The sequence below is a fragment of the Botryllus schlosseri genome, chromosome 14 (assembly GCF_051294905.1).
Source record: "Botryllus schlosseri isolate E-star chromosome 14, Bs_hap1, whole genome shotgun sequence".
NCBI lineage: Eukaryota > Metazoa > Chordata > Ascidiacea > Stolidobranchia > Styelidae > Botryllus > Botryllus schlosseri.
The window spans coordinates 18666824-18691113 of record NC_137249.1 but is presented as its reverse complement, the minus strand read 5'-3'; the positions used below and the strand labels follow the sequence as shown (position 1 = coordinate 18691113).

The window sequence follows — 24290 nt, the reverse complement described above, 5'->3', positions numbered from 1 at the left end:
GCGGCCGCATCGATTCCTTCCGTGAAACGAAATATGCATCTGGCTACATGCCTACTTTTCGTCCACTTTTCTGCAGGTTGTCTGGGCCACGAAGGCGTTTAAAGATACGGAGCAAGCAGGTGATTTGCTGTGTAATTACAGATATACTGCCGCGCATATGTCTCGCTCGATTACTTCGTCGGCGGGACAAATCTGTCACGTATTTTGGCAGTAAAGCAAGTCATAATTACATGTAATATTATTGTTACTGTCTACGGATGACATCCCAGATGATTTTGTCCAACCTAACAATCATTCAAATAAGGAAAATGATTCAACGATTTTCCCTATTAGTCACTGTACAATAGTGCATAGACGAAAATGTGAGCACAAACGAAGATTTTTATTTCGAGACGCAAACAGCCAACGTATACATCTGATGAAAATTATTCATTTCCTGGTAATCATTTTCGGTAGATCGTATGAAGATGAATAACGAGATGCGTATTCAGACGGGCAAGACTCTTGATCTCTGGCAAGCAAGCGCGGCTTCCAAGCCTTTGGAGGCCTTCTCCACTCGCATACTCTGCTCCTCGGGCTCGAAGTAGTCTGTGGCAACTTCCAAAGCTGCAATCGAAGATTGGTAAACAGGAACTGCCTTCCTGACGATTCCGTCCAGGAGATACAGGTTTGCTTTCCAACATAGCAACCTTCCGTACACGTTATACTTGGTCGTTTGTGCGTCATACTCTGAGATGGCTTGGATTGCGTTTTCGGTCACTTCCCAAGAACGATCGAAGTCTCCTCCCATATAATTCACTATCGCCAAAACGCAATCTCGTAGTACATCGTCGAAAACGCTTCCATCATTCTGCTCCGTCAGGTCATCGTGAGCTTTAGATATGATGTAGAGCAAGAAACAATTTATATTGCTCTTATGACTGCCAGCGTAGAATAGCAGCTGATGAATCATTTGATCAAGAGACGTGAGAAAACGTCGCAGCGAGCCGACGCAATAATTCGTATCATCAGACCATTCCACCACAGACTTTTTTATGATCGCATACTCCAACAGGGTTGCTCCGCAAAATCGTAGAAGCCCGCCGACATCGTATTTTATCGGAAGGATTCGCTTGTGCCAAAGGATCAAATCCGCTATGGTGACGTCGATGTTGATAATGGCAGTGACGAAGTTTTCGTAGGCCATTTCGTCATTGTTTTCCATGGCGGCACATTCTGCCAAAAGTAGCAGAATGCCAGGACCAATCTCTTTCTGGTATTCGACTACTTGCTGCAGCTGCAATCGTGCTTCTTCGTACTCCCCGCGTTCCATAAGATAATACGCCATGCCTATAGTTAGGAGGGTGTAAGCAATGATGATAATGCAGCGTGAAGACAAAGGCCCACGGCTCATATAAATATGCGTCGTACAGTTGTCAGAGTTAGAGTATGTAGCAGTGCTGGGATGACTCTAGACAAAGTCGCATAATTAGGATGACTGGACTAGAGTTGCTTCCTCGCTCGATTCATGAATAGACATGTAAAAGGACTCGTGACTAAAAGAAAGATTCTCAAGTCAAATATAAGTCATATATGCTGCTTTCCGCTCTGCCGAGCATTCTGGATCTCTCAATTGACCCCGCATAAAAATCGTTTCGTATGATACCTTTATCAAGCAGTGTTGGGATCAAGTCACTACCTTCGAGTCACTAGTCATCTCGAGTCATTGCACATTTTGACTTTAGTCAAGAAAAGTCAATCGATATTCAAATATGACTCGAGTGACGTCAACTCACTCGTTTTTCTAAGGTGACTAGAGTCAAGTCAGGTCAAGTCACGGGTCAAGTCACAATTCAAGTCAAAGTAGTTACATTTTGCTGTGTCATAGACAGCTCAATGGGCCATTATCTTGAATCAAATAACGAATATAAAATTAAACAAATACCGAATATAAAATTAAATACACATGCAAATATGCGTTGTATCGATCACGTACACGTGTAACTGCTAACAAAATACGTCCGCAACTGTATAGCTACACCAAGGGTGTCAAACATACGGCCCGCCTAGTGGTTTCATCGGGCCCGCGAAGAAATTCTGAGTATATAGAACAAAATATGCGTTCATTTCATCCTTCACAATTCTCGAATTTGTAGGAAGAAATACTTCTAATAAATATTCCTTCAATATAGCAAATGTCGAGTATGTTCATAGGCTACATTAAAACCACCAGGCAGCGGCGTTGCGAGTTCTAGCCATCATCAGGAGCAAATCGCCGACATTGACACCCTATTACCAGAATGCGAGAAACTGCATATATTGAGTTAAGAGTTGGAAATATTTTGGAATCATTTGACTGATGCGGACAGCGAGTGATCTGAATATTTGAATCCGGCCCGCGACGTCAGTTGAGTTTGTAAACTCTGAGCTTCATGCTACATTCTGTCATTATCAGCCAAAATACAGGATCCAATACTCAGCCTTAAGAAGTTGAAAGAAATTGATATCGTAAAATACACTAACCATCTACACATCCGTGAGAATATAAACACGTAAACTATATTCGTTCGATTTAAATCATAGAAGAGGGTAGGTCAAGGTAAATGCTGTGCAATGTAAGGACAGAGCCGTCTAATAAACAGTATCACGTTGCTATTATATTAATCTACTACTACTATTGTTACGACAACGCAAGCTGTGATAATTTCGTTTGCGGTCAGTTCATTTGTGACGCAACAATGGAGGATCAGTGAAACTCACAATCGGGGAATAATCCGAACATGCACAAGCTAAAGTGATTTAATCGACACCGTTTACTTGATGACTTGAAATTGACTCGTAAATTTTGCTCCGAGTCACGAGTGAATGTACATTTTTGAAGCGCCGAGTCAAGTCAAGTCATTTTTGCAAAGTGACTCGAGTCAAGTCATGTCGTACGAAAAAGTTGACTCGAGTCATCCCAACACTGTTATCAAGTAGCCTATAACTTGAAGATTGGATTTGGCGACTTAGAAAATAATCTGCACTTGTACCTATAATAAATACCAAACCCCCGCCCCGATTACGCTATAATCAAGAGCGATGATTCAAGATTGTTCGCAAAGACACGAGTCGAATATATATGTCTACCGACTTCAATTCATCATTACTTCTGTAAACGGCAGCCTTGTCGCGTGTTATCGACGAATCAGAAGCCAAGTCCACTGGAGCTGATGGTTGAGTGACAGAGTCCGGAGTAATATTACCTGTAGGTTAGGTCAAGTTTTGTTGAAAGCCCAGCTTTCAATATAATTCAGTACTCACCTGTTGACTCGTGTCCTGCACTGGTGCTGGTTTTGTCAAAACCGAAGCTTGGAAGCGATTCCGACTGCATGTCAGAAATCTGAACATCGCTGTAATCACAAAATCGAGACATGGTTTGAATGGAATACAGCTTCAATAATATCTAAAATGTGGGCGTTGCTTTACTTGCCCGTAGACCATTTCCCAGGACTAGCATTTCGTAATCCGTGAAAACGCTACAACAATTACCATGATTGGAAATCAGGTAACCTGATAACTTGGGAAAAATCGAAGATAACTGCTATGCTCAATTCCATTTTATGATGTGCACAAACCTATTCAACTCGGTGTTCATTACATACTAGCGAATTATCACATTAGCAATGAACCGGCGATGATGACTCACCTGTATGCAGGCGTTACAATAGGTTGACAACCAGTTGGGTCCTCGTCATCTAAAGATTAGGCGTTGAAATGAGCTCCATACACTCAAGAGTAGAGCATTTCGAATTTGATCTGTAGCCCATGAATTTGAACTTTGCCGACTAGTAGAAGGCAATGTGTAGAAAGGCAATATGATTTTTATTGTTTAAATAGCGCCGTCAATCTTGATCAAGTCGCTGTAGGCTTTTATCATTTGCCTCGTGGAGAACGTGCGTCTCGAAAGCGAACTTCATTTCTCCAGAGCAACATAATACTTGAACTTGTCAATACTCTGTATTGCACGATGTAGACAGGGTGTACTTTTCACATCTTCACCACAGCGTAGTGCGCAGATCATGCAATTGGAACTTTCGGGATCCACATTCAGCTTTCATACCGATCCCGACGGGTGAAAAGTAGTCCAATGCATATCTTCATAAGGATTGGTGTATTGGACTAATGCACTGCACATCCACTGGGATGGGCGTGAAAGCAAATTCTGGTTATCAGGAGGTGCCGACTGCCAGATTTGTACCCTACACCATGGTGGAAATGGGCAAAATGCACGAATTTCGTTTACATTGCATGGATGCGGAACATGTCAACAGAACCTGTATTACCTCTGCGCAATATCACGATACGAGTTGGCTTACTAAGCTCGTTTTCTCAAACTAGAATAAGCGTTACTGAAAAATATTGTGTCAAAACATGCTTTTTGGCTAATTTGCACCTTCATCTAGTCAACACAATATTTCCGTTTACAGTTTGTATGCGTCGGGTCGATTTGACAATTTCCATTTCCAGCAACTTACCGTTATGTATTTTGCCAAGGAACGTAATTTCAGAAGAGGATTTCACATGGAAACGAACGCGAACTCTGAAAAATATACATCAATCTGTAGCCCAAGCAGGAACGAACACTAATTTATAGTGAGTTTTAATTTAGCCAGGCTCGATCAGCTCAGGCTGACCAAGAGAGAAGCCAAACAACTAAAATAAACTTATCATGATGCTGAAATATACGATGACAAAATTTAATCAAAACCCTGATAAATTGTTTCAAGATTTGCAACATTTTTATTCAGCTATCAACGATCGCATGCGTTCTACGAAATCGAATATGATTTACAAGTGTTGGCAAGACCGTTACAAACTTTATATGTTCGGCGTCGCCGCTATAGTAACGCTTATGCGATATTATCGGTTTCCAGTGTCCACGGGTGATCTATATACGACTGCATTCCGAAGACTGCCCCCCTTTCCCATCTATTATTGTTGCCAACTCAATATTAGCGCACAATATGGAATTGCTCAAGCCCCCGAGCATTCTTTTATCATACATTGTCAAATTCTGAAAGAAGTGAACCAATTAACCATAGCTCACGCCTTCATGTTGGAGATGTAGGTTATGGCATGTAGCGTGAATTAGAATAGCGATAAAACTGCTGCAGGCTAAATAGACCCACGCTAATCTGGAAAGCTATCGGCTGAAATTAGTAATGAGCCAGCACTCCACGTCAGGTCTGAGCCAGGCGCTGGATTAGGTCATATCTAATATTGCATGGTTGCATGCAGTGTTTCCTCTAAGCTGCGTGCGGCAGCGCACTGCCGACAAAGTCGCCGCACACAGAACAAGCTGTATCGTGCACAAAAAGGCGAAGTGATGACCTTTTTTTAGTCGTTACGCACTGTTGTGGGAGGGACCGCACTGACTCGTGAAATATTAGAGGGAACATTGGTTGCAAAGATAGACTACATCAGGGGTGTCAAACTCGAATTGCGCCAATGACGGATTCAAATCTTGAGATCGCTCGCGGGCTGGACCAATTATCACTGGTCAACACAGTTTTTGTTGGCTTTGATCAGGCAATTGCTTTTGACTAAATTTTGGGTGCTGAATTAAAAAATGACTTCCGTTTTTCTCTATCACGTCAAGTTTTTGGGTTAGGCACCCCCCACATTGCCCCAAAACCCACATAATAGCACTACTTTTAATATTTTGTGTTTATTGTATAAAACTATTTTGTGTTTATTGTATAAAACATTTCAAAAACTACAACCAGTCGAAAGTAAATCATTAGACTTCAAATAAACATTTGCACTGCTTTATTTGGTTGATTTAGACTGATATTGCTTGTACAGGACAAAGAAAGTGCGAGTTTCAGGGTCCAAATTCACGCTAATAACCCATAATTCTTTGGGTTGTTTAGTTTCATACTCGAGCAATAGTCAGCTAACATATATAAGCTCCAATCTACTCTGGTATCTTATCCCCGTCATCTTCAGATGTTTGGGGACATTCTCTCCTTGGCCATCTATGACTATGTCAAAGTTTTCAGGGAAATTATTAGGATATTTTAGTTTTTTTTAAATGTCTGCTGTCCGACATAAACATATGGCAGTGGCACATGTGTATCAGGGTTGCATGTGCTGTGCATCCTTATTGTCTGAAAAACAAAGAAAACACAATCTTTCAAAGCTGACATATACGATCCAATCGTGCCCGTGATATTGCAACAATTCTATGTTTCTGTATTGTTCTCAATCTTTCTGTATTATTCACGAAGACTAACTGAGTTGTTACTGCACCTAAGACGTTGCCATTCTGGAGAATGCCACACTTAAGGATCCTTTTTGAGCTACCTATAGGCATTTGTCATTCACTTGAGTTCTAAATGGGGATTCCTAACTCGTCCAGTAATCCATGGTGACAGTATCATGCCAATATCAGTATCACGGCAATACAAAAAGCTACCTAAAGTGGGCCGACGAAGAAAAAGCTGATTCTCCTGATCGAAAGTGAGATACTTTCTCTACCTTGCCAAGTAATCTTTTCTCACTTCGTAAGGATGTTAAAAGTTCCGAAAATTTCTATTCCTAGTCCCAAAGCCTATGTCAGATCAATAACTTGTGTTGATGGACTACTCTACATTGTGAATCATCTTCAATTTCAAATCTACATCATTAGGCCTGCAATCCCTGAGATCTTCATCTTGATCCAAATTATCGAGCATATAGCAGTTTAAAGTGACACTGGATAAGCTGAATGGGGCATTGGACCTATAGCTGATAGTAAATGTAATGTTTATTTTTCTTACCATATCCTGCAGTTTGCATCAAATATGTGTGTGAAATATCCTCAGATGGTTGCATCCTCTACCCAAAGATGGGAGAAAGCATCGGCCTAGATCGATACCACTACCTTTATTCTTAATAATTCAATTGAACCCTTGGCTAGATAACTTATTATATGGTAAAAGTGTGGATTTTTGTATGGCATGGAAAAGTAATATGGCTAAATTCGTGAAAATTTGCATATTTTGGGCATATGTCGTAGAGCAAAAACTCAACGTGATAAAAGAAAACCAGTGAAATTTCTGGAATCAGCACGCCAAAATTAGCCTAAATCAAGTGCAAAATCGAAATCAACAGATTTTTTGTTCCAAAATTGTTGCCCAGTGTTATACGACTCAAAATGTTACCTCATGCCCTTAATTTCAACTCGAATAGGGTACTGTTCTAGCAATATTTTTATTCGCGAATAATGAAATTGGCACAAAAACGGTGACTGGCAGACATGAACAGTTGAAACAGTGGCACTAACGACGCTATAAGTTGGCATATTTCTATGCTCTCTTGGATTCTGTCGAAATCTGGCGTCAGCCCTGCGTATGCGCGATGAAAAACATACGAGATTTTACCGTAAACTCCGACATTTGAATGTGGTTTATAATTATAGAATCACGATTCGGATTTCTCTGGGGGCGGGGACCTTTTGAGTCGGAAGTGACACAGAAGTACGACCACAGATTCGAATAATATTTTTTCGTAACTGATATATTATCCGTGTAACCCGCATATAATGGTTCCATGGTGCCGTTTTCGCCTCTTTGAATAACGACTTTTTGATTGATTCTTCAGGGAATTGGAACTCGGTGTGCACTTTTTTGCCTTCTCTAAATTGGGTTGCAATGTCACCGACCTGATCCTACTGGTAACTAGAGTAAAACCATAACACCATAGTTGGGTGTATAACTGTATATAATGTGACCTATGAACAAATTGGAAATGCTCGACATTTGCTGTCTTGACGGATTATTTATTGAAAGAATTTCCTATACGTCAACATTTGTTACAAATTCGCTGAATGAATTAAGACTTTTCAAACTACTCAATCTTGCTTCGCGGGCTGGATGAAATTGTCTGGCAGGTCGTATGTTTGACACCCCTGGACTGCATCAAAACCAAGTACCTCTACCGCATGCAGAGACTTGGTGATTATCGGGATACAAGACTGTTGTGGTGATTATCGGGATATAAGACTTTTCTAACAAATGCAGAGATTTGATGATTGACCAAAGAGGGGGGCTTTCGACCAGGGGGTCCCGGGCGACCGCCCACCTCGCCCAACCCAAAAGCTACCACTCCTAAGTTGTTCAGCCCCGCTATAGACAGGACAAAGGCTTACGGCTGTTGAGTGGATATATCATACCCTCGCCGAAAAAACTCCAGACTTCACTATGAAACTATTACAAAATCACTTTAGTTCTGATCAAAACGAATCATGGATATTTTAGCTCTTTACCTTTTGCCCATGCTGGTTTATAGTAGGGGAGATGTGGTACCGATGGATCAAAAATCGGAAAATGATCGCTGGCCCTGAAATGTTCAGCCGAAAACAGCAGATCTTTTGCTGGCTCAGCACTTTAATACAAGCTCTACCTATCGCGCACATATACATGAATATCCGTCTTTTCAAAAAATATTTATGGGCGTTCAAAATTTGTTGCTCGAACGTGTCATCGGTCCCCACCCGGTGGGTCCAATGACACACGACCCGGGGACCTATGACACATATACCCTAAAAAACTCAAATGTGACTACTTTTCTTGCTCAGTATTATAATCTAAGCTACAGCAAGCCAAAGAAGAATGTTTGGTCGCAACTGTCAAAAAATTGAATAAATAATAACTCAAATGTTGTCATAAAATCACGTTTCGATTTAGGCTCGGACTTATAAATTTGAGGGTACCTACATATTGTCCCAAAATCGACAGTGTGACTTCCAAATACCTCGTTATAGCGATAAAACATCATATGCAATTATTACATCAAGATTTTCAGTACGTAGACATGTTTCATTTGTTTCATGATTAGTATGCTTGATTATTTTGCTTGATTTGGCTATTGTATCATCGGTCCCCACCCTACGAATTTTATACATGAATCGAAAAAAAGTCCACTCAAGGAAAGTACTGAAAAAAATAATAGGTGCCATTATATAGCCTGATACAAGTCCTACACTTCACACTAAAAATGATTGCTGGTTTGTTCGTGTTGAAGGTTACAAAGAAAAATGTATATGTCGATCTAAATTTAGTTTACACCCCCTAAAACAAAAATCATCTGTGAGAGACCCCATTGCTCGCGCACGTCGAATTTTTTTGTATGCGAGGAAAGATTTTGCCAGCATGCAATTGTAGACAAGTTCACGGAGTGTTATCATGGAATTATCATAGAGAATTTTCAAAGTATTTTCGGTCCCAGTGATCCATCGGTACCACATCTCCCCTATACCGTTCGACTACTTGCCAAAATCTCGATGCGTGAACTTTGCTGGAACTACCGCTGCGCATTGTGGAATGATTTACAAAAATGATAGCTGATGCAGCAGCTCGGCTTATTTGCTTTCAAGCTCGAAAATCTATATCGGCGCAGTTGTAAATTATTATCAATTTCTCATAGCGAGCATATAGTGCATTCCAGCGCTTGTCATTAGTGTGAACTAGTACGCATTTGTGGATTTCATAAAATAGATCGTACGATTTTTCTGTATCGGAAACTGAAGTAATGCCAATTCTAACTGATGTTGCTGGTTCTCATAAAGAGAAGAAAGATAACAATTGAATGCTTATATGGCTTTCCTAAGCTCAGTAGCTTCTTGATATAAGTAGGAGCAAGCTGCTCTTCTCTTCGAGTTCAGATCTAGATTATCTGTTAGACCAGAAACACTATCTGCTAACATGGGATGTTACTACTAGGCCTACTCGACACCATCACTATCATCTTTATTGCATAGATTTTCTGCGTGGCGAGGAGCTAGTTTCCAATTCGTTTCCTTACCGTTCATCCACACCAATCAATTGATTGACGTACGTATCAACATTCATCGCAACTTATAGAACTAGCGGTAAACTAATAGTCACAAATGACAAGTCTGTAACGACATGCGACGAAATCAAGTACATTACTCTGCTATGGCGGCTATATGCCAGGAACCACCAATAGCGTGGCCGCGAGGCAAAGCACACAAACCAAATGACACTCCACAACTATAGCCGTAGCGATATACATTGCATGTGTACATTGTGCGGCCAATTACGCACAGGCTGAAGAATGTTACAGTTTGTAATTATTACTAAATCCTGTTCAATCCTAATTACAAATTTCTCGGCTTCCGTTGACTAGATGTACGCACTGGCGTAGCAGCATGTGCTGCCGCCCCTGGCTCTCGCTTAAAATGCCGCCCCCCTCCAAGTAGACCGCAGCAAATGTCGACATAGATTCATGTTCAAGCAATATTGTCAATAAAAATAATTACAAATAATATGCCGCGTCTCAGCCTCACTGTCTCAACGTTGATAAGGCCAAAATTATAAAGACGAATATTGTGCAAATAGAAAATCAATCGCCGCCTTAAAGCAAAATCAGCGATAATATCCTCAAAATCAAGTTTTTGAACGTAGTCTTTTTCTATTGACAGAATGGATAGAGCCGATAGCCGATCATCATTCATGGTAGAACGTAAATAAGTCTTAATCAGTTTGAGCTTTGAGAAGCTCCTCACACAGCTCGCATCAAACGCTGTTGCACTACGATCAAACGTGGTTTCGCTGCTCCGAACCAGCCTCTTAACCCTTTTAAAATCTCAAGTTGAACCACTTCATATGATCATATCTTAATTTGTGTTCGTCCTAGAAGCCTCATATTGGTTTGTACGAAAAGCTAGCAATCTTCTGATTTATATGATCCCTAATTCGAAGGTATAAGGCAGTGGTTCTCAACCTGGAAGGGCGTTAAAGCATCTGAAGAGGGCGCGAAGAAGCGGTCAACTCAATTTTTTCGCGCTCTGCGCGATTTACCCCCGATTCACGCGTGTTTATCTATATATAGACCAAATTTCATCATTTTGAATTCTCTCATCAACAGCCATGACCTTCCGTGCCATCAAACAATCTGTTGGGGTTGCCAGCATCCCGGTTGGATTTGTGATATGACGATAAGGGGGCGCAAAAGTTTTCACTATCATAAAGGGAGCGTGTCTAAAAAAAGGTTGAGAACACTGGTACAAGGCAGGTAACGCAGGTAACTCCAAAAAGTCCACCTGGTCGTCATAAGTGCTTCTAAAAGCGCTGGTGAATAAATTGTGACTTTCGCTTTGCAGCAGCGCGTGGGAATTCAAAAATCCAAACATATCATTTAAGTGGTGTATGCCGGTAAACCTATAGTTTCAGCTTCAAGTTTAAATCTGACCAAAGCTTGAAACATGCATCGTCTAACTTCTTCAACAACACTGAAGACAGTATCTTCTGATTGTTCACCAGGCATTCTCCTTTTTTCTGCGAGCTCTCCGAACAATCGGCCTTGACGGCTATTTCGGAGTGGTTCCATCGCAAAATTAACATATTAATTCGTGTTTTCGGAATCAGCGCGGTCGTGGGTTCGATCTTCGGCCGGGTCAGACCAAATACTCGAAAACTGGTATCCGCGCGTTATCCCGCTAGGTGCTCAGCAATCACGGAGGAGAAAAAAAACGGGGGTGCAGACTAGATGACCTCACTATATAGTCCGTGTCGCATCTCCGTCGTCAAAGCATCGCGATGGTGCAGGCGAAAAAGAATACCATCTCTCTCTCTCTCTCTCACACACACACTGTGCAGCCTCATTTTGCCGCCCCCTTGGAGCCTGCCGCAGAGCCAGAACCGCCAAGTGGCTGCTACGCCACTGGATGTACGGCACCTGCCATGAATGCTCTCGATGTTTAGCACAATATATGTTAGCCAGAACTCTTTTGGTCTACCGAACAGATTATTATCGTCGACTGTGACAATAATCACATGGAGCACCAAATGGAAGTGACGAACTGAAGTACAGCTATAACTAGCAATTTTCTCCACGTTATATTTAAGCTTGTTACGACAAACCAAATACATTGGTGGTTGACTGATATTTGAACCATTACCTTCTGTTTACATTATGTCAGGGTGTAGAGCGGAGAATGGATAGTAGTCAGTCCATGTAATGAATACGGCCAGAGTACCAGGTAAGTTGTTGTTGTTGTTTGTGGTATCCTATTCATGGTGTTTTTCGACTGCTATGATCATTTGCACCAGACCAATTTTCTTCATATTTCCCCGTAGCTGTCGACTTGTAGCACGGCCCATTTCTAGGCATTTATAAGACATCGCTGTTACACGGATGAGATGGCAAGGAGGAGTCTATAAACCTCCAACACTTAGGTAGGAAGTTATCAGTCCTTACAGGTTACGTTGTCGTAAACTAGTAGTGAAGTAATCTAATAGAGATGTTTATCTATTCTATAGACTGCCCACAGTGCTTAGTAATCACCTTAACTAGCCCTCCTATATCCTTTAAATAGAACGAATATAGTTTATGCGTGTATATTGCACGTCAACAATTGTAGAGGACTTACATGTCATGGATGTTTAGGCTGGAAGTGTATTAGGCCCTACATCACCTCAATTTGCTTCAAATTTCAGAGGTTTCGTATTTAGTTCATATTTTGAATGATATGCAGGCTGAAGCTATGGAGTTACTTCACTGACTTGACTTGACTTGACCTGGCTTGACTCGACTCAAAATGTGCATTGACTCGAATGAAGTTACTTGTCCCCAACACTGTCGATAATGTCATAGTATTTCACGGTTAAACACTGCCAAGTCTGCAATAGGACCATTATAAAGGTTGTACCTAGTACCTACCTATCAATTGATTGGCGATGGAGGTAAATACTTCTGCTATCTCGATAGGCCTGTCTGTGATGATAAAGTACGACCGAGAATACACGATTTATAAGGTTCACCAAAGTCACATGTCCACGACGATGCATTCGCACTCAACAGTGCTATGATTTTCCGAACAAGATCTCACATTTGCATGTCCAGCTCCCATCTCGCACGCACCATTCCAGGAGTTTTAAAGTAGGCGTGTTTAATATGCTGAGTAAATTCACCTTTACGAGTCTCACCACTGTTTTTGGTAACTTGCTCGGAGGATACCGACCATTGGGTGTAGACTCTAGACTCGTATTGGTAATGATTACTAATTTAGGACGTGTCACAGGCTCTCGCCATGTACGGGTAGGCCTAATGTATTCTTGTGAAGACATCAAGGTTCTTGTGATGGGCGGTATATGGTTTGTAGGCTGTCGCGGATAATAGACGTCGGCGTCGCAGCGTTCAGAAATGGGTTTCTTGTCTCGCAACTATGTTAAAGTCAGTATTATTCCAGAGTAAATTAGTTAGATTTATCGATACATTAGTTGAAACCTTCGTTCAGTGAAATGGACGCGAATGTTGACATGCACATCGCCGTGGAAGACCTTGCCTCAAACCCAATATTCTCGGGAGAAAGGTAAGTATATCGAATATGCTAGGGTTACCAAACGTCCTCCAGTAGGAAGATTTTCCCTCCTTTTAAGGGAATTGAAAATGTCCTCCGAGGACGCTGAAATGTCTCCTTTTTCTCAATTCGTCCTCCTCTACATCTTTTGCAGTTAGTATAATGGACATATTCAACATAGGTAATATGGACGTTAGAGCTAGTCAATCGGGAGTCGAATGAAAGTGATGACATTTTTTTCAAGTCAACTCGCAATATATACTTCAAAATTTCAAGTAAATATTGCAAAATCGTCCGTTTTCAGATTCGACCAACTAACTTTTTTAATATGATAAAAGTGCCCCCCTTTCCCGATTCCAAAATATGGTAACTATAGGGATGGTGTGAACGTGAGGTTCACGTTCGCGTTTTGTGAGTGAACCTCAGAAATTTAGAGGTTCCCGTCTACAAACGATCCTTGGTAGGTTGTGCACTGTGAACCTTTTTCATATATTACTTCAATATAACATCTTTGGTTGAAATTTATTGCATTTCAATTGCGGGCCACTATATGTGTGGCGCCTGTAGCATAAAAAATCAACACTAAACGAGCACGAACCTTGACAATCTCAGAAATTTTACTTGCTTTGAAACAAGATAAGTCGAATATTTATTGACTCTGCTGTGAGCTTCACCCTCAATCACACAACATCAAGAGTGAAATACGCTACATGTAGAACGGTAGGTAGTCAGCGAATGATGATTATTCAACCAATTAATGAAATTGATATCATTGTCTGATGTAAAAAATCTAGCAGGCGTGCGGGGTCAATCTTGATTTCATATCTTTATTGTATCATAAATACCAAATACGTGTGATCGGGATGTTGACTACTGCTGTATAACTTGTTAATTGGGTAATATCGGTAGCAAGCATAGAAACCCGTTTTACACTCGGCTCAATATCAACGTAGCATTGCTCAGACGCCGAATACATTGTCCGTTCTGGCCTGGACCGTTATGGCGTAAGCTTATATTCCCTTAATTCCCTGACGAAATTGTTGTCAAAGCGACGGAAGATATCGATTTTGTGCGATCACTGTATCATTTGATTGCCCCAGTTCATACATTAAGCGACGTTTAAAATGTCCATATGTACTTCAGCACTGTAGCATCATGTGGCCCGAGTCGTTGCTAGGTATCGAGCATAGGTCTACTCCTGATAACTAGGCTATATTGACATGTAATCACGGAAGTCAAATAGAATCAGCGTTTGATTTTACCTTCGAATGTTGGAACAGATCAATACAAACTTTAAACATAATGGATCTGTGCAATAACAATAGAAATGTGCAATCTCCGAAGAATCCGTTGGTGTGTCAGCTGTGAAGCGTAGGCTACGACTAGTTAATACTATAGATAACTAAGGTAAACCGGTTTACCTTAGTTATCTATATTAATACTCGCCACATTAAATTGGCGACAATAACATATATAAAGATACCCAAGATGACACGGGATGTAACCAACTATACATCAAAGGGGCGACATATTGCCAATGTCGGTTGCCATACCTACATGCTTTGATATCTAAATAAGCTACGCAACGCAAGCTACGATCTTTTGATATTTTACTATTTCTCCTACTAGTTTGATAGTTTGTTCATAGTGTCCTATATGGTGTGTACACAAGCAAATCTCACGGCTCAGTGAAATTGGTCTTTGTAACACTTTCCATTTGGTCAAAGGCAATTTGACGGTAATTTTTGATCAATGGAAAGCTACCACGGTACTGATTACGAAAATATAAATTTTATTCTGTTCGTGACCCTGGAACTCGCCAAAATTAGCCTCAAATGTTGCATCGTTAGTGAGTTTGGTATTGTGACGCAACCATGCCGTCTGAGCAGCTCAGGAGCAAATGCGTAAGAGAGTGAGAGCGCTCACTGCTCAATCGCCTGCGTAACAATGGCCAATACGCTTGCAGCTTGCGGTGCTCCTCGCCTGCTCCCAGACGTCATTGCTGCATCACAATACCAAACTCACATGCAATGCAACATTCAAGGCTTATTTTGGGGAGTTCCAGGACCACGAACAGAATAAATTTATATTTTCACAATCAGTACCGCGGTAGCTTTCGATTGATACCCGTTTTATGAAATCTAGGCTAATACAGGATAAGCCGTACAAAAATTACCGTCAAATTGCCTTCGACCAAATGGAAAGTGTGACGTACACCAATTTCAATGAGCCGTGAGATTTGCTTGTGTCCACACCATATATGACACCATGGTTTGTTGCGTGCGTGGTTGTACCAAGTCACGGCATTCCGAGTCTCAAAAGTCCTTCTCTGATTGACGTGACGAGTACGAGTAATTCGACAGAGGGTCGCCCCAAGTCCAAATCATAATTTTCAGTCACGATTCATCAACGGGTCATCTTTCACCAAAATTGAACAAGTAATGTCACGTAATAGTTGATATTCCACTGAGTGGTAACTTTTGAAAGTGATGTAGGCCTATTAGTGAAGTTTGATGAGTAGTTTCAGGCTTCCGGAGTAGTTTTTAGAGCGAATTTTAAGTTCTCAAAAATTGGTAGTAAAATATTGTCGAATACTTTGAAATCCAAAATGCCGTCGCGGGCCGCACAAAATGGTCTCGCGGGCCGCGTGTTTGAGACCTCTGGTGTACATCATTACAGGCTATCACTTCACTGAAATTTAGGGTTGGAATTAGCAATACGACATCACGTGACATCGTGATGTTCACGTTCGCGTTCACACAAAACCTCTCGAAAAGGCTCGTGAACACGAACCGGAACCTTTCAGAGGTTCACACCATCTCTAATGGTAACCCTAGAATGTGCGGGGAAGTAGTCAATAGATAACTATACACTTTTAGTGCGCTGACTAATTCTTATCTTCGCCCCGATTATTCGAAATTTCATGCCGGTGACATTATATTTTGTTATAAGATTGTTGATATAAAACGGGGTTCTTGTAGTCTGGGTCGCGAAGGGTATAAATTTGGTTCGCGAGCACACCAGAGCGATATTTTAATGCGCTTGTAATATTTCCTGAACGTCTTGCCACAAAAAATCTTTGTCGTGCCTCGTGCGATTGCATATGGATAATATGTATTTATCCCAAGACGTGTTGGGTACTGTATAGTAAATATGCAAGACAAGCAAAAAAGTGATTAAGACAGTGTGACTCGATCATTAAATGTGCCGCTGTATGTCTTTTAAACAAATTGGTTTGATGAATATTGATAATATTTATCTGATATTGGCTTCTGTAGTAAGCTCCCAGTTTCACGGGGAATACTCAGAGGATGAGGAAGGGAAAGAACGGGGAAAGGGGACGTGACTGCCGCACTCAATGTTTTTTTTTAATACTCACAACTTACAGAAATTAGTTCACTTGTATTCGTAACTGTACATCAACGGTATATTCCGACGCTCTCCCAGACCACTGGGATGCTCTTTTCTAGTCCGGTGTGTGCGCCAGCGGGTGCGGGTACATTATAGAGACAGGTATTTCGGGGCCATGTCTGCACCAGTTTCAACTTGAAGACATGGAATTTTAACCATCATGCGGCCGGATAAAGTGCGGTGCCATAAAGGCGGCGGCGATACAACATAGGTTTAAAATGATTGTAGCTGGTTGGCCAAAACCTCCGTTAATACCTCAGGTCGTCGAAATGGTCGGCACCGAATATTCCCGTCCTTGCATTCTGAGACCCGCCGTACAAATGCTGCCCGCAAGGAATATAATGCAATCCCTTTTAAAATCGCGTGTGTCACACATTCATCATATAACTGCGTCGCGTACAACTGGCTGTCTTCACCTACTCTATTTTATACATGCCCTTAAAATGGGCCACGCTGAAAATACATTATTTCTATGTGTGAGGCTTGGGTCGCGAGATTGCAATATAAGCCAGATTTGGGTCACTGTCCAAAAAGTTTACACCACTGATATAGATTGTTCTTTACGATTCTCTACTAGTTGCGGATGAGTAGCCTTGACGAGTGTCGGCCGAAAATAATCGGGATTATTTCAATATGAATATAGTATTCAATGGTATAACTCTTATTGCTGTAAAATTGTTGATATCAAAGCGAGCCTATATATGTTTCAAATCAAGAGTCGGAACCTTTTTTTGTCAAAAGAGCGACACAGGGCCTATATATTGTCAATTCTAATTCCCAAGGAGTCGTACAACTCAATCTACGTTGTCTTAACAATTCGTGACGTGTTACGATTCGTGGTGTGCGCGATATATCCTGTGTTGAAAAGTACTGATTAGAACACCCGCTCTAATCCAGCTATACAGAGTCGGATATCGTGGTGTCGCTGTGTGATCAGTGCAAGTCGAACTTGACTGCCACCGCTCCGTCTTCTACTACAGTGGAAATGGATTTGATTCCTCATAATCGTGCTACCCAATAATTGCCAACTTCTATTTTTCTATATACTTCTATATTTCCACCATTAATTGAGGCGTATGAGGCTCCCTAGTCATAGGTTTTCGACCACATTTTCAAATTTTTGTCAGCAAGATTAACTTTACTAAGACCGTCGCTACCAATGTATTCGTAGAATACCGCTCTGTAAATAGGCTAAAAAGCAGCCAGTAAAATAGTCCATTGCTGCAAACGGCACCGGTTCCACGAAAGAAAGTACTATCCTAACCTAAACGCACAAAATCGAGACATTACTAATGCCACTGACCAAAAGCGTTATTCATCTTCTCAAATGAAAGTGACCACTGACTGGTCACTTTCATTTGAGAAGATGAATAACGCTTTTGGAAAGTTGATAGACCTGATGAGGTTTTTCATGATTGCTGCCTAGCAATACACTAATATACACGATGCCCTGGTCTCGAAAAGCAGCATATTTGGAACCATTATTATAAAGTTATTGTGTGTTGTATTATCTATGTACAGTGAGCTATAACACTGCATAACTTTATAATGTTCCATTTTCAGACTTTGCGGTCGTTTTATCCTGAATTATTATGGCATTGTCGAATTCGTAGGTAAGTTGATCTAAATCAGAATCTCAAACCCACCCCATTATATTGAGATCCGCACAATAATGTGGACAAAACGTATTATAATAATCAGTTCTAAGCACAATTTTTAAAGTTCATTGTTTATTTGAAGTCGGCTGATGTTATGATGAGATCGGGTGTGAACGTAATTTTCAAAGTAAAAATATACGATACTAGGCGATCTTCCCTAATCCGTAATCTTGTCCCGATCTCTCGGAAATTCTGCGAGTCTTCCTTGAAGCTACAATATACTTTTGACGCCTCTCGCAATAGTACTTCTACTTGAACTAGTTTTGGATGTCGTCGTAAGTCCGTTGCTTTTATATGCAGCTGGGTATTTCATCTCTCACTTTTTCGGTAGTATCCAATCCCGGTTTGATTACTTCCTACGGTGACAAGCTTAATAACGCATTTCAGCACCTGGGATGTCAATCGATATTCAAAATCCCACTCCAGACATCATATATTCAAGTAGTGATGATCCGGATGCTACAAAAACAGATGCACCGTCGACGAGCTGGTAAGATTAATCTTGCAAATAGTCACCTGAAAAACTAAGAATAATACCAGTTTTCAATTCTGATTAGTAGCGATTCTGTCATCTACACGAGAACGGACTCATTACGAGAACTTGCATCCGGGATCTCTCGATCCGTGACGCCGGGATCTGACCAACCCGTATCCAAAGGTGAGCGTTGGTCCATACTGCATGCTGGAGTTTCGATTACAATTTATTGTCATCGATAGATGGCCGTGCGGAAGATTCTCCTGTAGAAGACTTGACTTCGGATGAATTGAAATCTGGCTGCAAATGGGTTGATTTCCCAATAGGTGGGTGTAGCGAATGTGCATTGTACAATGTACAATGTACATGCAGCATGTTACCTTCTCTGTAAACTTTATATATAGGGATAGTTGGCAATACATGTGTAATAGTCGCTATTGTTACGATGATATGTACCATGCATAAACGTGAATGGCTAATAACTGTTCTATGTAATTTTTGAGCACGAAAGCTTTATGACGAAAACTATAAGCATAAATTAAACAAGAATTGAACCATGGTCTATAAGCCGGAGGTGGTCAAATTACGACTGATGGACCAACGTTTTGCGGCCCACGAAAGCCTGAAGAAACGTCATGAAAAAATTCATGGAATGAGTAGTTAAAATCTAATTATTGTTGCGTCTTGATTAAACTTTTCTCCATGTAGTTGTCCATAATATTGATAATTTGTATAGTCGTACCACGCATTTTGCATTTACTTTAGGTTGCTAAACATCCCATAAGGTTAAACGGGCATGATTTTATGTTGAAATTTCAGCGAGTTTATCGTTTTCGGCGTGTTACTTTGAAGAAAAAGACGATTCGTGCGCGCGTTGCGTAGATTCGGCCTGTATATGCGTACTGCGCAGTTAGTAAAACTCATTCACAACTCTTGTTATAACTCGTTCATAATGCCTTGTTCTAAGCAATTTAAAAGTATTTCTGTTTTGGCGTTGGAGGTAACGCAATATCATCTTGTGTCTTGTCATTTAATGAATCCGTTGCTGCAATTTGGAACGCCACTTTGATCTCGACATCCTAATTATAGGCACAGTGTTTGAAATATGAGGTGTCAAATAAAGGACCATATTTAATGAATGTTTGAGACCACAGTAAATTAGGTTGACGTTGTCTTCACATGAAAACGTGAAGGCGAGTTTTACACAGTAAACAGTGAGCAATTTCCTGTAGTGTGTTTAACGGTGGCGTGGAAATGACTCTATCAGCATTTCGCATCCTGCTGAAGTTGAACCAAAATTCGAATTAACATATCTATGAACAGATCTCTGCTCATGAATTGAAGTTTCCATCCTGTTGTAAGAATAACCACAACCGAATTTTATCTCTATTTTTGTGAAATGGGTTGTTGGGGAACACCAACTTAAAACATCTGGTTAATATTTCTCACGTGTGTGCGTTATCATCAAACCTATGAACCGTATGTTTGACACTTCTGTCCCAGAAAATTCGCAAGTGTCATTTTGCACTGCAATCTCATTAACTTTTCCCTTTCTCTATTTCCTGCCTCAGCAGGGCTACAGTTATTGACGAATGTATCGCACACACTTATTTATTATAATATTTAGACCATTGTTTATTGGCCTTTACCAGCTCAACACAGCAAGAGCGCTCATACCTTCGCATACGGCTTGAAGATATCATATTTGGGGTTGTGTTCAAAACAAAAATCAATTTAAAACAAACATGTTTAAAACAAAGCCCTTGTTTAAAATATGTTTTTATTTTATTTTTTCCAATCCATGACGTCACGAATGTTCAATTGTGACGTCATAGTGGATTGATATTCATAATTGAAAATATAAAGGGTAAATATAGCTCCGTTTACAAAATAGGCTACCAACCCCTGTCCTATACGGACCAAAAATATCTTTCTGCAGCATTTTTACGGTCGGCGGTCATCATCAGAACATTCATTCCGTACCAACGATCTATATATCTACATAGTATATACCTGTTGAACCGACTATTTCGATTGTTCCAATCGTCCCATATTGTATACGTCGGCTGTATCGGGTGGTAATCGTTGTCCGTAGGCTCATACAGCATGTTTTTGGAAAGTATTTACACAATTATGGCATAATTGCGAAACTTAAAAAAAAAAGTTTTTAAAAGGCCTTTGTTTGAAATGCAACCCTACTTCCAACCCATGTCATTTACGGACCAAAAATATCTTTAACCAAGACTACAAAGTCTTGAAGCGTTTTTACGGTCGGCGGTCATCAACATAATATTCATTCCAAAGATCTATATCTACGTACTTTAGCTGTTGAACCGATAATTTCGAGAGTTCCTACCATCCCATAGCGTATAAGTCGGCTATACAGCAGAGAAGTAATATGATCAAGGTTGCATTTTAAACAAACGATTGTTTAAACAGAGGGCTTTTCAAAAAACCAAAATTTTGTCTTTTTCAAGTTGTATAATTATGCCATAATTGTGTAAATGCTTTCCAAAAACATATTATATGAGCCTACGGACGGCGATAACCACCCTATAGAGCAGAGATGAGCGGACTTGGAATTTCTATGTGCTAATCCAATCCAAATCCGAAGCTTTAAAACCCTAATCCATAACTTTTGTATATTCAAATCCGTGTCCAATCCTAATACGATTCTATCCTAAAATTCAGAAAAAATGCTAATTTATGCAAGGGAGGAATTGGAAATTTTTCTTTCACAACCAACAAATTCTCTTGATTTAAGATAACTCAACTGATCTGCATAAAGTTTGTCGCCATTCGCCACACGACATATCATCTCCCAGAAAATCGGTAAATCGAATCGAAATCCTAATCCGTTCAGAAAAAAATCTCAAATGCTAATCCGACAAAATTTCACATATCCGATGTAGCCGACTTATACGGTATGGGATGGTTGGAACCCTCGAAATAATCGATTCAATCGCAAAAGTACGTAGATATAAATCTTTGTAATGAATGTTATGATGATGGTGACCGCCGACCGTAAAAACGCTTCAAGACTATGTAGTCTTGGTTAAATATATTTTTGGTCCGTAAATTACAAGGGTTGGAAGTAGGGTTGAATTTCAAACAATGTCCTTTTAAAAACATTTTTTTAAAGTTTCACAATTGTGGCATAATTAAACAACTTGAAAATACAAAATTTTGTTTTTTTGAAAAGCCCTTTGTTTAAACAACCGTTTGTTTTAAATGGAACCCTGATCATATTACTTAAAAGTTGTTACGCGTAACGGAATTAGTCCATATCATCATAAACCCGCTGTGAATGATTACTTAGAAAGGGGTATATATAAGTGACTTCCGCGAATAATAAAACTGGACAAAATGTGATACTGGCCCCAAATAACAATGGATTAGAAACGTGGGCAGCCGTTACTCGCAATGAACTATATGTATTACCCCAAATTGTAATATTACATAACATGTCCGAGCGCTCGTTGTCGACGTCGCACCTCGCATTGAGTAACGACATTCTCTGCATGCATGTGAAATGTGTATGCATGTATGTACTTTCAGTTTCCATGTTAAACATGCGTGCTTTTTAAAAACCCGTCCACAGAGCTAAATAGGTTGCCGACTCTGATCTAGACAATTTCGGGAATATTTTTTTTTCATAAGCCGGTAACCTGACAACCAAATAAGTATATTTAATTGAAACATCACCTGGTTTAACTCCCGCCAACAGGTGTGAAGCAATCTCTCTATTTTGATCTTAACAGACATGTCGTATTATCTGATGATGTCAGGGAAGTATGAAGCAGCACGAAAGTACCTAAAAGAAGTTGTTCGGCAAGACCCAGACCTGGACGTTCTGCTTCTCTTTGCGGAATGCTTCGCTATCGACGGCAACTGCAGTGTGCCCTGTTACTCGGATTTCGTAGACGCGGTAATCAAATCTGACGCCACAATTTCGGATTTGCTCCGCTGGTTCCAGCAAGTGTTGCGGAAGACGCCCGATGTCAACGGGCTACTGCGAATGTGCGGATTGATCGTACTCACATACGCCATCGTGAGAAAGCACGAGGTCGTATTATGCGACGACAAACCAGCGTACATCAAAAGGCTACGCGATTTTGTTCTCTCTCTTGACGAAACTGGCTATATGGTGATATTGTATGGTGGCAGCAGACGGGTGCAGTTGAGTGGATTCGTTCGCTCTATCCTAGGTGAAGCACTGGACCACTTGAAGAAGCAGAATGACGACAGCGATGTCAATGACGCTCATCGAGATTACATTATCGCTCTAACAAGGTTTCTAGTTGAAAAAAACGTTGTTGATTCCCTGTTCCAAACTGAAGCTACGATCGACAAATTGGAAAGGAATGTCCCACATCGGTCCAAGTTCAAAGTCTACGGTAGATTATTAGGTTGGAAAGGGATATTGCATCTTGCGAATGGGCTTGTGGCAAAAGCAATCGCGGCATTTCATGATTCGATCGCAGCTTTGGAGGATGCTACCGACGAAAATACAGGCAAAGATGTGACGATGCGATTAGAACGAACGCGACAGAATTTGGAAATTGCGCACAACTTCGGGGAATTCCTTTTCAATTTCAGGCCCGAAGCTCTTTCTGATGACTTGTACGATTGAGCGCGTTATCCACGCGATCAGTATCAGCATGTACCTGTTTCCCAGAATAAAAATACGATTTTCCATTTCGTTTTGCTTATTGGCGAGAGATGTGGAATATCAGAGATAAATTTTATCGGATGTGTTCGGCCGGTGTGTCAAATTCGAACCACTTGGAGAGTTTGTGCGACCTGCTAAATGGGTTGCTAGCAATGTTCCCTCTAAGCTGCGCACGTGCGCAAATGCGCAGTGCTGAAACGGTCTCTGCGCACAGAAAATCTAAGCTGCGCACAAAAAATCCGAAATAACGTTTTTTTTTTAGTCGTTGCGAACTGTTGTCCAAGGGACCGCGCAGGCGCGCAGACTCGTGAAAAGTTAGAGAGAAGATTGTCAGGGGGATTGCCAGGGGAAAATAGTGTTATCACTGAAGTCTGAAACTGAGGTACAAGTGCGTCCCGCAAAAGTAAATATTGCGCTGCGTGAAGAAATGAGATTTTTCTTTTACTATGGTCTCGTACGCGTGAGCGATAGTGATAATATTTCGATAGCGCATTATTTTCTGGAAATGGCGAAATAACATGGTTTAACAAAGTTATGAATAACAATGGGCTAGCTCAAAATTAATCTGCGAGAAACTAAGAATAGTCTTCTCCGCGTGGCACGAACATTGCGTAAGATTTACACAGGACCGTAACTGCCGCACCCCAACCACCCCCCCTCAAAAAAAAATTGGGGGGCCGAGATCAAAGGGAGCCCAAAATTATTTCGTGAATTAACATATATCGTGGTGTATTTTTTTGAAATTTT

General features: G+C 40.7%; 2 protein-coding genes across 4 annotated transcripts; one reads left to right on the top strand and one right to left on the bottom strand.

The window, feature by feature from the left end:
- Positions 1 to 373: 373 nt before the first annotated feature.
- Positions 374 to 9960, bottom strand: LOC145455142 (uncharacterized). Its single transcript, XM_080333099.1, has 6 exons — positions 9808 to 9960; positions 4497 to 4561; positions 3668 to 3716; positions 3283 to 3371; positions 3129 to 3224; positions 374 to 1329 (listed from the first exon to the last, which is right to left on the bottom strand). The coding sequence occupies exons 1-6, from the start codon at positions 9852 to 9854 to the stop codon at positions 488 to 490; spliced, it is 1188 nt and encodes a 395-aa protein (XP_080189225.1). The 5' UTR covers positions 9855 to 9960; the 3' UTR covers positions 374 to 487.
- Positions 9961 to 13098: 3138 nt separating this feature from the next.
- On the top strand, positions 13099 to 23569 carry LOC145455774 (uncharacterized). 3 transcript variants are annotated; one of them, XM_080333775.1, is made up of 7 exons: positions 13099 to 13200; positions 13265 to 13339; positions 18302 to 18351; positions 18784 to 18886; positions 18957 to 19054; positions 19114 to 19197; positions 22633 to 23569. In XM_080333775.1, the coding sequence occupies exons 1-7, from the start codon at positions 13193 to 13195 to the stop codon at positions 23502 to 23504; spliced, it is 1290 nt and encodes a 429-aa protein (XP_080189901.1). In that variant the 5' UTR covers positions 13099 to 13192; the 3' UTR covers positions 23505 to 23569. The 3 variants fall into 3 exon arrangements, with proteins under 3 accessions (XP_080189901.1, XP_080189899.1, XP_080189902.1); XM_080333773.1 differs by having other exon boundaries at positions 13101 to 13200; positions 18954 to 19054; XM_080333776.1 differs by having other exon boundaries at positions 13199 to 13339; positions 18954 to 19054.
- Positions 23570 to 24290: the final 721 nt, after the last annotated feature.